Here is a 12,836-nt window from a genome sequence, read left to right as displayed (position 1 = left end):
AGCTGTTAGGGAAGAGCTGACGGGATGAAATGCCACTAAGGTGCAGTATAATAAAATTGGGATCCAGGTGAATAAAGGAAATAAGCTAAACTAGTCTGTATTCAAAAGAATTCTTCTTTTTTTTTTTTTTAAATATCAACTCTGCAAAGTTTCCTTTTAAAAATCACAAGTCATCAAGGTCAATAGGTCATGGCCATGCTCAACATTTCAAAAGAGCCCAATCACGTCGTGTTTGGCAGGAAGTATCTCCCAAACACAGCGTTAATAAAAGCACATGGAAGGAATTTCATTAACTGGACATTTATCCAGAGGAAATGCATTCGAGTCACGTGGGCTATTTGCAGCTGAGATTAACACACAATCGGTGTGTAAAACGTGTGTGTTCATGATGTTTCGAGTAAAGAAAGCCCACCACCACTATCGTCTTGTTAGAAACGCCATGTGGAGTGTGTCGCGGACAGGAAGAGCAGGGGGCTGCGCTCAGCTCACTCGCTGGCATGTGAAAACAGTTTCCCTTTCAGAAAAGAAAAGAGAGGAGTTAAAACACACACACACACACACACACACACACACACACACACACACACACACACACACACACACACACACACACACACACACACCATCAACAACAACATTTATTCAGGAAGCGCCGTCTGCCCACTCAGGAAATTCCTGAGGACAAGAGCTGCTTCCAGGGGCAGGAAATTTCCCCTCAGAAAGACCAAACACACATGCACGCACACGCAGACACACACACACACACACTTTGTGACACCAATTTCCCCACAGCAGTAAAATGGGTAATATACCACAAAGTGAGAGAGAGACCAAAGGAAGCTTGTGGGGGATTGCAGTCATGCATGGTAACACACACAAACACATACACTTAGTCATACACACGCGTCCCCCCTCACACACACACATACACACACACACACACACACAGTATACACCTACACTACCTCTGGCAAGCTTTGCACAAAGACACAAGATTCACTCACACTCATCCACCCACTCTTACAAGCACGCATAGTGCAAACCCAGCTGTGAGCACACACACACACACACACACACACACACACACACACACACACACACACACACACACACACACACACACCAAGGAAACCAGCCAGTCTTGTTTCCATGGACATAGAGGGTTTTTTTAATCATCGGGGAAGATATTTCTACTGTCGCAGCCAGAGCTCTTTTGTATTTAGTGTTTGTTGTAAAAAATAAAATAAATAAATAAAAATAATCGGCGTGTGTCACAGACCTTTAAATAATTCACTGTTATCTCAGTGACTAGACCCTCATTTGCGTCATTCTCAGAGTATGTAGGCGCCATGTTGGCCGATACTGCCTGGGTTGCGATTGAATTAAAAACCAAACAAATTTAGTTCATCAGTTAGCATCTGCATCTGCATGGATTCATTACGCTTGTGCGTGTGTGCGTGTGTGCGTGTGTGCGTGCGTGCGTGTTCTTTTACAACTTGTCTTGCCTTTCACACAAACTAAAGAAAACAAAAGGACATGGATGGTTGACGGCACTCCTCCGCTAGCTGTTTAAAGCTGCACATTTGTCTACTGACAGACTAATACTGCTGCATTATTCTTTTAATGGCTTGTTTTAAAGCCAAAAAAGAATCGAGTCAATTTATGTCTTCTCAAAGCAAAGTCCAAGCATTTAATTGACACATGCTCCAACAAAGCATGTCTGTTTCAACAATTTACTGAAAAACTGTAGCAGGGTTTCAACCAACGCAAACGTGTTTCTGTGCAGTACTGAGCGTTGTTCAGTGATGTTATGCACTGGTCAAATGCTGATTGGACGACAATTTGGAATAGGCATAGGGAGCAACGGCAAAGATTACCAGGAATGGAAGAAATATGAAAAATACATCAAAGACCAGGAAGTACAACTCAAAAAGCATAGAACTTTGTGTTCGTATGTTATAACTTCACTGTTCTCTGCAGCTGGCTGACGGACTGACAACAGCACAAACATGAATAGCCCACAGACCAGTTGTGCTACATATTTCTGACATTGCCCACTTCTGACAACAGACGCTATCTGTAGCTTCTGTTGTCCAAAGGTCCCAATGGACTACCCATGTGCAACCACTGCTGAGCCATAAGTTCGTCAGTCAGCCTATACTCACACTTGTTACAAGCTTTTACTTCTGGACTTTACATTGCATAATTATTCAAGCTTTAGCTGGGCTTTTGATGAACAAATTCACCCAGTTTTTTCCATTTGAAATGTACACAGTATAACTTTTTTCCTTATAACTAATGCCACTATATAGGATACGCAATATGGGTAAAAGTATTGGGTCACACCTCATAATCTTTAAAGATGTTTTAGTCCCTTGTCCACAGGTGTACAAAATCAAGCACCTAGCCAATCAATCTGCCTTTACTAATATTAGTGAAAGGGTGCGTCGTGAATTTCAGCATGGCATTGTAATAGGATACCCCGCTGTAACAAGTCAGTTCATGAAACTTCTCCCCTCCTAGATATTCCAGGAGCAGGTGAAAGTGGTACTGCAGCGTTATAGTGGATTTAGCAACCACAGCAATAAGGTGCCAGACCAAAGTTATACACCTGGGTACTGAAGCACATAGTGCATAAAAGTTGTCAAAGCTTTGCTGACTAAATAACTACAGAGCTCCAAACTTCCTCTGAAATGAATATCAGCACAAACAATGTGCACTGGGAGCTTCATGGCATGGGTTTCAAAATCTAAGCAGCTCCTGTAGGCGTAATGTGTTTTTGTATGTAAAGTCTTCAAAAATAAAATAAAAAACTCACAAACACCACAAAAGGAATATTGTAACGGTTTTATGGTTTGAGAATCACACACTTTGTACTGGTATAATTCTCATGTCTGTGTGGCATTTTCAAAGCTAAAGGTAGAAGATTATCTTAGCATAGCATACAAATTCGAAATATGGGGGAAACAGCTAGCTTAATTTTGTCCGTGGCAACAAAGGCACCTACCAGCTCAGTCACATCCTTGTTCGCAAAAACACAGGTTGGAGTTTTATTGGCAGCTAGGTGGGTACAATAACTTCCAGAAATCATGTTGCCAACAAGTGGTTACCAGGCAACCTTTGCATAATTCAGGAAGCTACAAAGACAAACAAGATGGAGCGTGTTGATTAGCGAGGTTTAGAGTTGCAGATAAATAGATTTTGTTAACTTTGAGATCTAAACAAACTACTTTTCCTCTGTTTAGAGCGTTAAGTTAAGCTAATTAGTTCCTAGCTAAAGTTGTATATTGAAAAGATGGACATGAGAGGTCTGATTTTCCCATCTAATTATCAGCAAGAAAACCAATGAAAAGCACCTTTAAGCTTGGTCAAAGACTATGTGTGTATCACTAAGGCTCTATGTTGTCTCAATGGCAGTTATTCTAAAGGTCACTTGAGACTGGCTTCAAATACGAGTCAGTGTTTGTACAGCACCAATTGAAATACACAAAATTAAGAGAGTAAATAATTCAATAATAATAATGTCTATGGCTTAATATAAAAAGTTTAGGGTTTTTTTGTCTCCATGAGTAATCTTCTTTCACTTCTTTTAAATGAAATATATGATATCACACAGCTTGCTGTGCAATACCAGCAGCCAGTCCAAAAACTTTGTGTTTTAGTTTTAATGAGTGAATTTATTTATTGGAGTGACTTTTAGCATTAATTAGCCTATGACTTGCTAATTAAGCTTACTAGCATTAGATAATAGCAGTACTGCAGGCTTTTATCTATATATGGTCACTCAAGGGTGCAAAAAAGATTTAAGATTTAAGTTTCAAAGTAGTGGTTCAAATAACAAGGAATGACATCATGATAGCCACATCAATCTTTTATATACACGCTATGATTAGGTCAAACCTACCAACTGAAAGAAGCTTCAAAGTGTTTTGACTTTAAATATTTTCAAATATTTTATTTTCATAGTATTTATTTTCTACATTTAAATTCTGCTTATTCACATATTTTATCACATCAAACCTGTTAGCATTTCAAAACTAAACCTGACTGCTTTATATGATGTCACAAAACATGTCATTAAACATGTTATGCAGACTTTATAATCCAAAGATGAGTGCATCTCCAGTAAATATTAATTGCTTTTTTTTAAATCCCTTTATTTAGTTTGTTTTACTCCAGATGTGTGTTGTGTCTTTACATACATTTCTTTTTATATTATGCCAGCATGTATTTACAACTTGATGTTTTTTGGCCCAAAAATGTCTTCATAATGAATAAAATTCATTCACTGACATAGACAATGTTTTAACATACTGCATTTGGTAACAATTTAAACACACTGTGTTAGAGTTTACAGTGTACTGCAGTGATGTCTGACAGAAAGGGTTAAAAATTGAGCTTAGTAGCATTCTTTAGTGTGAGGAGCAGGCTGCAACTCTCCCCGATCTAATCCACTTCCTCCCCAGGAAATGGAGAAGGCGGATTTCTGCCCACACTGCAATTTCCTCCCTCATTCTTTTTCTTTCTGTCTTTTTTCCCCTCTCCTCCTCCGCTCTCTCCTCCTCCTCCTCCTTCTTCTTCTCGCTCTTCCTTCCCTCTTCACCCCTCCTCCCCCCACCGTCAGAATAAATCTCCCTCTGAGTGCGGGGGTTAATGGATGACTTGTTTTCCAGCACGTGTGTTTATATAGCAAGGAAGAGAAAGGACGAGCAGAGGTGTTTTAGACCTTGTGAGCCGTGACAAAGACGTGTGGCTGGCTGTCTGAAAGAGGAGAGTGGATCCCCTTTAGCAGCAGACATAAACTAAACACTGCAGAAGAAAAAATGAAAGACGACCTGCAGATGTCTGAGTCTGCGTGAGCAACTGTGCTTGACATCTGATTAAAACAGAGTTCGACTTCCACATGCCTGCGGATGTGAAGTGACCCATCAGTTTACTCGACAGGAAACCCAATGCGGACCTGTTGAGCGTTCTTCCTTTTTCTGCAACAATACAAAAGAGGAAGTGGGCTGAGGGAATTTCCTGTGCATCTCATCCAGCTTCAGCCTGACACCCAGCCTAACGCCCCGCCAAGAGTCCTGAACTTCACACCGGCTAGAGAAAAACTAACTGGTTAAATATTGACATGTGCACCAATGAAGCAATTCAGGGTTAGTCTTTGAACTGTTAGCCTATCTCTTGGCACAGCTCCAACCCCGCCCCCTCTATGATTGGGTAAGCAATGAATGAGCAGATGCAACCAAACTCAAGTCCAGTAAAACTGTGAATGTCACCCAGTTGCTTCACCAAGTTGTTCCCAAATATATTTCATCAGACTTTCTCCTTTGCTGGTTCAACTAAAGCCGGCTAGTCACTTTCACCTTGCCCTTCACGTCACGGCTCTGGAAAGACTAGGCTGTGTCAATGCTGACCATGTAAGGTAGATGGAAGCTCTTCAACTGTTTTCAACTGATACGAACAGAGAGAAGGAAAGACACCCAAATGATTTTTCAAAAATTAATGCTTCCACAAAAACGCCGCCTGACTCATATCTCACAGATATGTTCACATTCAGTCTACTTTACATTTAAAGTATCACAATAAATGCAAAGTCTTACAATCAGAAAAAAAACTGAAGAGAAAAACTTTTTTTCAAATAACAGAATCCTGCTTTTCCTGTTTTGAATTGTGACTGAGTCATCCACGATACTGCACGACATGTCCATGTCAAAATGTTCTGATATCCCTTTTGTATTTGTGTCAAAATAACCTTTCCTCACCATTCAGTGATACAGTGATAAATGCTGATAAAGGGTGTCCAGAGACCACGAGAGCCATCTGCAGTGGCTGTCAGCATGTTAGTACTGTGGCTCAAACCGGACCCATCGTCACCTCAGAAACACACCTTTAGAGTTTCAGGACTGTATCTTGCATACTCGCAGTCTGGAAGCTTAATTGCTACAACCGAATGATGTAGTCCAAGTTATTCTTTTTAGATTAGTTCCCAGTCTGCTCTGGAGGACACATGTTTAACAGTGACCCCGGGCTACAGCCAGTGTTTCAGGGCTTACTGTTTAACTCATATTCAGACTAAGACTTAGAATTTTGTGACAAGAAACTGTTTATAGTCTACGAATATTAAAAAAAAAATGAATAAAAAGATAAATGATGATCAGATTAAAGAAACTGTTTTTTTAGATTAGCATTTCTGCCTTTGCAGCCAAAGCACACTCTGATACGGCTGATCAATACTGCTGGATACAAACAGAAGCAGAAACAGAATGTTCTGGTACCAAAAACCTTCTATGCTGCCTATTTTGATTAGCAATAATCAAAATTATAAGAAATGTAAGTTTGCCAACATTACACACAACAAGCTGCAGGGTATAGAAGAGCAGATATGGTTGTGCCAACATAACCATAGAGCTAGCAAAGTTAAGTTACAGAAGTTTTCTTTCAACAACCTCATTTTAAGTTATTGAATGACACCTTTTGCACACGTGCTCATACACTGCGGGAGAACTAGCATCGGCCAAATCAATAATGATAACATCATTATTAATAACTGAACATTGTGTATCTTGTACAACTCAGAGATCGGCTAAGTATTGGCATAAATGCAACAAAGCTAACTTGAACGTGAAAGACTAGCTGGCTAACTGCCCCCTGTAATATAATGTTAGCTAGTGTTAGTTATCTTACTTGCTAACACAGGAAAACTTCCTGATATCCAGCATACCATCTATAAAGCTAGCTAACCAAAGGTTTGTAATCCCTTTATAGAGATGTCTTATATGTCTAATCTCCTCATTTTAAAGGAGTAGATTGGCCACCTGTGAGCGTGCACAGTTTTTTAAGATAATTAAATAACTAAATGTTTTCATATTAGTAAACACTTCATCCTTAAGCCACTTGGTGACCAAGGACTTATTTGGTAGGGGTGCAACAATACTCGTATCGATATTGAACCGTTCGATACAGTGCTTTCGGTTCGGTACGCATATGTATCGAACAATACAAACATTTTAATTTATTTTATCAACTTTCCTTCTGATGATGCTGTCTGTGTTGAGCGCTCAGTGGATCTGCGCTCGACAGTGCAGCCTAGGCGGAGTAGTCGAACGCAGATTCACTGAGCGCAGGGCAAGCTAGCGAGACAGAAGTTAAGCTCTCGTTGCAACATGGCAAATTGAACCTCCCCCACCCTCATTCAGATCTGGCGTTTGGAACTATTTTGGTTTTAATGTGACGTATGACCCTGAAGGTAAGCGCGTCATGGACTAAAGTAAAACAGTATGTTGGATGTGCCACGCAATGCTCAATTACATTGGTGGGAACTAGTGTGTTAGCACAGTTAGCTCGTTAACGTGTTGACGCCGTCCAGCCCCACGCACGGGGCGATCCGCGGTAGCTCGTTAACAGAGATTTGCCGTGTTGTGGCGTTAACGTCATTTCAGATTAACGCTGACAGCACTAGTGGGAACACAACGAATATGACTGCACATTTACGCCGACATCATCCTAGTGCAAAGACAAGTGGAAGCAGACAAAAACAACAAGCACGCATGCTACAAGCTTTACCCACAGCCGTTAGCACACAATTCTCCTTATGGGGACCTGATATGTTTAATATGCTGCTGAGAATATAGCCCAGAAGAAGCGTATAGTATAGCTTTTATTTTGGAAAGAGACATTTCTCTGTAATAAACTCTCTTTTCCAAAGATGAGGGATTCCTCAATCAGATATATTTATTTTTTTTATTACTTTGTTGTTTCAGCAACGTTAAATTTAAAAACTGTACTTTTGAGTTAAAATATATATTTATAATTTTAATAAATGATAAATTAAAAAGGCATGAACAGTTTTTTTTGTATCGAAAAAAATATCGAACCGTGACACCAAAGTATCAAACCGAACCGTGAATTTTGTGTATTGTTGCACCCCTATTATTTGGATGTTGCGTTTAAAGATGTTTAAGAACTCCTCTAATTCAATGACCAGGGAACATGTAAAGTAAGGATCTTGTGTATTGAACAGACTTAATTTAAACACGGTTCCTTGTATTGTATGTTCTCTGATCCATATTGTCTGTAGCTGTTATTGCAGTGCAGAAGGTCAGTCAGCTGTGCTCCAGTGGAAGCATGTGTGATTAAAAGCCTGACCCCAGATCTGCTTCAACGCCTCCCAGCTAAGAGACACAGCATGACCAGCTCAGCACTCATGCAGTGATAATAGCGAGTGTGCTGCCCTGACTGGATGTGATGAGTTTTAACTATTTTTATTTATTCATGTCCTCACTTTGATAGTCCATTACTTCTGCTTGCTGACCTAAACTCTCCGATGCCATCACCTCCAGAAGTTAAAACTGTTTCAGCAGGAGAGAGAGAGAGAAAAAAGCTCACCTTGACAAGGGATTTTTGAACAAATTATGAGGACAACTTCAGATCTGGTTTCCCAGATCATCACTTGGGACCAAGCGGAAACATTTCCAGAGCAAGATACCAAAAACACTGACAAAAATCAATCTGTCCTGTTCAAATGACCGGCTGATCGATGCATGTGGGAGTGACTGGTCATCCTTTTGTGTGTGTGTGTTTGTGTGTGTAAGCAAGAGAGTGTGACTCACGCAGGTGCGCAGGCAGCCTGGCAGGCTCGTCCTCCATTCGGCTGGCTGGCCTCGCGGCGGGAGCATGGACGGGGGAGGAAGTAGAGTTTGGCAGCGGGTTCGCGGAAGGACTGAAAGAGCTCCTCTCCTGCTATGAATAGACACAGAGACACAAAGCATGGCTCACAAAGCTCTGCGATGCACCGGCCCTGAACCCAAACAGCACCACGCCGACTCGCCTCACCTCGCCGTGCACCCACACTAACGGCTAGCCTCGGTACACAGAGGAGACTGTGCGCCTGATAAACTGATGCTCAGGCCAGTTGAGCTGTGAAGTCACTTTCTGGACATCCAAATACCCAGAATGCCATGCATGCTTTAGGACATGTGCTGCACTGGACTGAGTTAAGGTCCTAAACTAAGCAATACACTGACGGACAAGATGTTGACCACAGACTCTCCTGCTCTTGGTTGTCAACGACCACAGTGGATTTACATCAGAAATCATGTTTTCTGTTTAAAGACAAACTGACTCATCTATGTGGTTTTTCATGGATTAAAGATTCAGAAACAGTTAAAAATGGCACATATTTGAACAATGACAGCTTTTTGGATTTTAAAAGCATCATCTTGAAATTGTCCAGTATAGACAGCATTTCTGGTTTTCATTTTTACTTGATGAGTCAAAATGTGAGCATTACTTTCATTGCTGGACTAATCTAGAAAAGAATGAATCATATCAACACGGTAGAGCAATAAAGTTGTTATGTTGAAATGCATGACTTTAACATCATGCATTTGGAGTTTTCGCTGTTTGCAAGGAAACAATCCTTTTCAGTGATTTCTGGGAATTTAGACACTCTACACATAAATATCTTTAGATAACAATCAGGACATAATTTACACAATTGTTAGTCAGCGTCCTTGTATGGATGTGCAAGCGAATTCTGTGTATTTGCTTTGTTTTCTTTCAGATGGTTCACTGCGGTTTGCAAAAGCTTTAAAATGACATAATAACAAAATGATGTCTTATTTCCTTTCAACACAAAAATCCTTTTCATGGTTAGTCAGTACATAGGTGAGACTTTCAAAGATCTGAATAACATGAACTATCTCCTAAGAATTTCTCAGTCAATAGTCAGGCAACAATGGGAGTTTTTCACTGGTTTCTGCTGCTTGAATGTAAAGATTTTGTGCATTTTTATGAGAAATCTACAAGGTTTGAACTCTGTAAATCACACTGCTTTGATTGTATTAATACCACTGTGCAACATTAATCGGTTAAAGCAGCTGTATTCTCCACGATGCTCTGACGTTTTAAGACACTCAGCTCTGCTACTGTTTATGGCGTGCATCGGACGCAGGCTAAAGGTATGAGGTTTTCCAGTTAACTGTAATTTTCTGTTGACTGGTTTCCTTTCCTGCAAAGCATGATTCCACCTAGGTTTCTTGAGGAAATGAAGCTCAGGGGTTTTTTTAGTTAGTTTTTTTGTTTTTCTTGCCGTTTCACCTTCCAGCCTGTTGTCACCACCCAGCTACTTCGAGACCTGCACAACAACTACATGTACCAGGAATTTCCTGTGGAACCCCAGCAATAATCTTCCAGTCTTCTATTTCCTCGTCTCAGAGGCAGAAGGCCTTTCTCTTGACATTCAGCTGTCTAAAAATTCAGCTGCCTGCGTCTTCACACAGCTTCGTCTGGGTCTGTGAAAACGCGACCTCTGGGACCAACGGAAAGTGATTTGCGACAGAGCCGAAGGTGAGGGGGAGTCGTCCTCTCTCGCTCTGACGGTAAAAGTTCTCAGAGGGAAGTTCTGATCATTCCTCGGCAATCGTGCCCTGACATCAGACTCAGTAATGAGCAGACATCGCTCACAAACAAAACATTGTTTTTCGTTTTCAGTTACTGGACAGTGCGCATTGCTTTGAGCTATTTCAGTCTGACCTTGGCACCTCAAATAATATTTCTATTATTACATGTCCCAGTTACAGTGATAGACTTGGATTTTTGACTAATGTCCAAAAATAAAAGCACAAAGCCAGTTTTAGTGTGACAAAAACAATAATCGGATCAAAAAATTGTTGCAGGTTAATCGGCTATTTTTAGCATTCAGTCTCTGCTGATCAATATTGTCTCCTTGTCCTCATGCTGCAACCGTGTATCATCTTCATTAATGATTAATCGATGGATCACACAGATCACAACATGCTCTTGGAAAGCACAAAGTGGGTTTAAGCTGTTTACACCTAGTATGACCACCGGCTACAAAAGCCAAAATATTAGAGACGCACTGATATATCAGCTGATATTGGCCGCATTCGCCAAAACTGATGGCAGTCAATAACATTTACTTTTATTATCAGTTTTACATTGGCTAAATGTCTGACGACAGCGTAATAAAGTATTTTTGGTTAACTTATTTCTTTTGAATCAATACCAATATCTGGTGATTTAAAGATTTTTTAAAAATGCAGCGTGCCCTCTAGAGGTCACACTACGAAATGTCAACACTCACAACACGTTTTAAGGGTGTTTCTCATCTTTAAGCTGTGTACAAGCTGTAGGTATTCAAAGTGCAGAATTAATATAAGCTCAACGTTTAGGCGACCAATAAAAGTAACTATCAGTGAGAACACAGAATACCACCGAGTGACTTATAACCTGGTAGTGAATGCATTAAACGCTTACCTAGAAAACTGGAGCCTGGAATGTCCACAAGTAACCAAGCGCCAGCTTTAAAGCTATGCACAATAAGCAAATCACTTCCAGTGCGGACACAGCTTCAATTTTTCTTTTAAATCGGCTGCTTTTAATGCGAATTCCAATAGACCAGCAAATAGCTAACTTAGCCCAGTATAGGCCAACAGATAAATCGGAGGTATCTAATTTTTTCAGACAATAATTTTATTCCTTTAATTTTATATCCTTTTAAAAAGGATAAATAAAATAAAAACAGAGTAAACATTGGCCTAGCATCAGTATCGGTTTGTTGTTTGCAGTTAGCTAGCTGTATGTTTGTCGATAAAATAACTGTTCCAAATGTGTGTGAAGGCCTTTAAAACATATAAGTCGCTTTTTATAAATATTTCTCTTCTCCCTGGGGTCCGGACCCCAGGGAATAAAAAACACTTTTTCAATAAATATATAAAATATCGGTATTGGTATCTGCCTAAAATGTCACAACTGGTGCACTTTATTAAATGCCTGCATTTGCCTGCAGACAGTTGCTATCAGAAAAAAAATTTATTTGCATTGAATCATGTTGCATAATGATGCATGCACCTCTAATGCACCCTTTGCCTTTTTTTATTTATCTGTTTTTGATTAATTCCTCGTCGTTAAAAAAGGGAGGAAAAATCAACCATTCCCCCTCCACCGTACACTGTCTTTAGATGAATAGTTCAGTTCAGCTCTAGAACAAGCGTTTGCTTATCCATTAAATTCTGCTTCAGTTACAGTCCTAACACCAACCTTCAGCTCATATAGTTAAAGGGGGGAAAGCTTTTTTTTTTTTACTGATGCTACAGATACATGCAGGTTGCAACTCGTTCGCCCCCCGATCTCTGCTTACTTTTTTTGGGGGGGGGGGGTCGTCGGTAATTCACACAGTCACGACTTCTTCCAATCATGAGCAGAGTGGAGGCGAACTCAGAGCGTGGAGCCGCGAGCAACAGATGACTAGCAAAACAAACTGAATGGCGCTGTACAGCAGTCTGCAGGAGGTGATACAACCCTGGCGGCTCTATCACACGCAGCGGAGACTCAAACCAAACAGTTGAAATTGTCTCCTGAAGACAAACGAGGGAGTGCGTTAAAAGGGGAGGGTGAGCGGACGGTGTTACCTTGTTCGCAGCGGAGGAGGATTCAGACATTATCTCCAGTCAACTTCTCTCCACTTTTCCGTCGCGCGCTGTTCTTTATCTTCTTTCCTTTCTTATAGAAACCCGCACAGCTGCAGCGCGAGCGGCAGCCCGACTGCTCGGCTTGTGTTTGTGGGACAAGTTGTTTTTTTTCATGTAGCCCGCTTCTTTTCCTTTTTTTTCTTCCTCCTCCTACCTTTATTTGCTGGCCGGGTCCATAGCGTGGTCGTCGGTGTGAAAACTTCTTTTGTCTGCGTGTGTTTTCCCTTCACATGTCGGCAGCGCGCTGGTTAATAATCCCTTCCTGGAAGAGCGAGACCGAAGAGAGAGAGAGAGAGCGCGACGGACACCTCTCTCGCTTTCTCTCTCACTCTCTCTCTCTCATTGATC

At 40.8% G+C, this 12,836-nt stretch overlaps 1 protein-coding gene across 2 annotated transcripts in view; it reads right to left on the bottom strand.

Annotated features, from left to right (window-relative positions):
• etv6 (ETS variant transcription factor 6) overlaps positions 1 to 12,830 on the bottom strand; it is a 30,615-nt gene extending 17,785 nt beyond the window's left edge. The window contains exons 1-2 of one of the 2 annotated variants that reach the window (XM_084909100.1): positions 12,429 to 12,830; positions 8,607 to 8,736 (exon numbers count right to left, since the gene is read on the bottom strand). In XM_084909100.1, coding sequence (XP_084765226.1) covers positions 8,607 to 8,736; positions 12,429 to 12,458 — 160 coding nt within the window. In that variant the 5' untranslated portion in view covers positions 12,459 to 12,830. The remainder of the gene's footprint in view (positions 1 to 8,606; positions 8,737 to 12,428) is intronic. The other variant, XM_084909101.1, reaches the window with a different exon arrangement.
• Positions 12,831 to 12,836: the final 6 nt, after the last annotated feature.

Source organism: Perissodus microlepis, chromosome 17 (genome assembly GCF_051167445.1).
Source record: "Perissodus microlepis isolate ML-2025 ecotype Zambia chromosome 17, ASM5116744v1, whole genome shotgun sequence".
In the NCBI taxonomy this organism is placed as follows: Eukaryota; Metazoa; Chordata; class Actinopteri; order Cichliformes; family Cichlidae; genus Perissodus; species Perissodus microlepis.
This window is presented reverse-complemented; position numbering and strand designations above follow the sequence as displayed.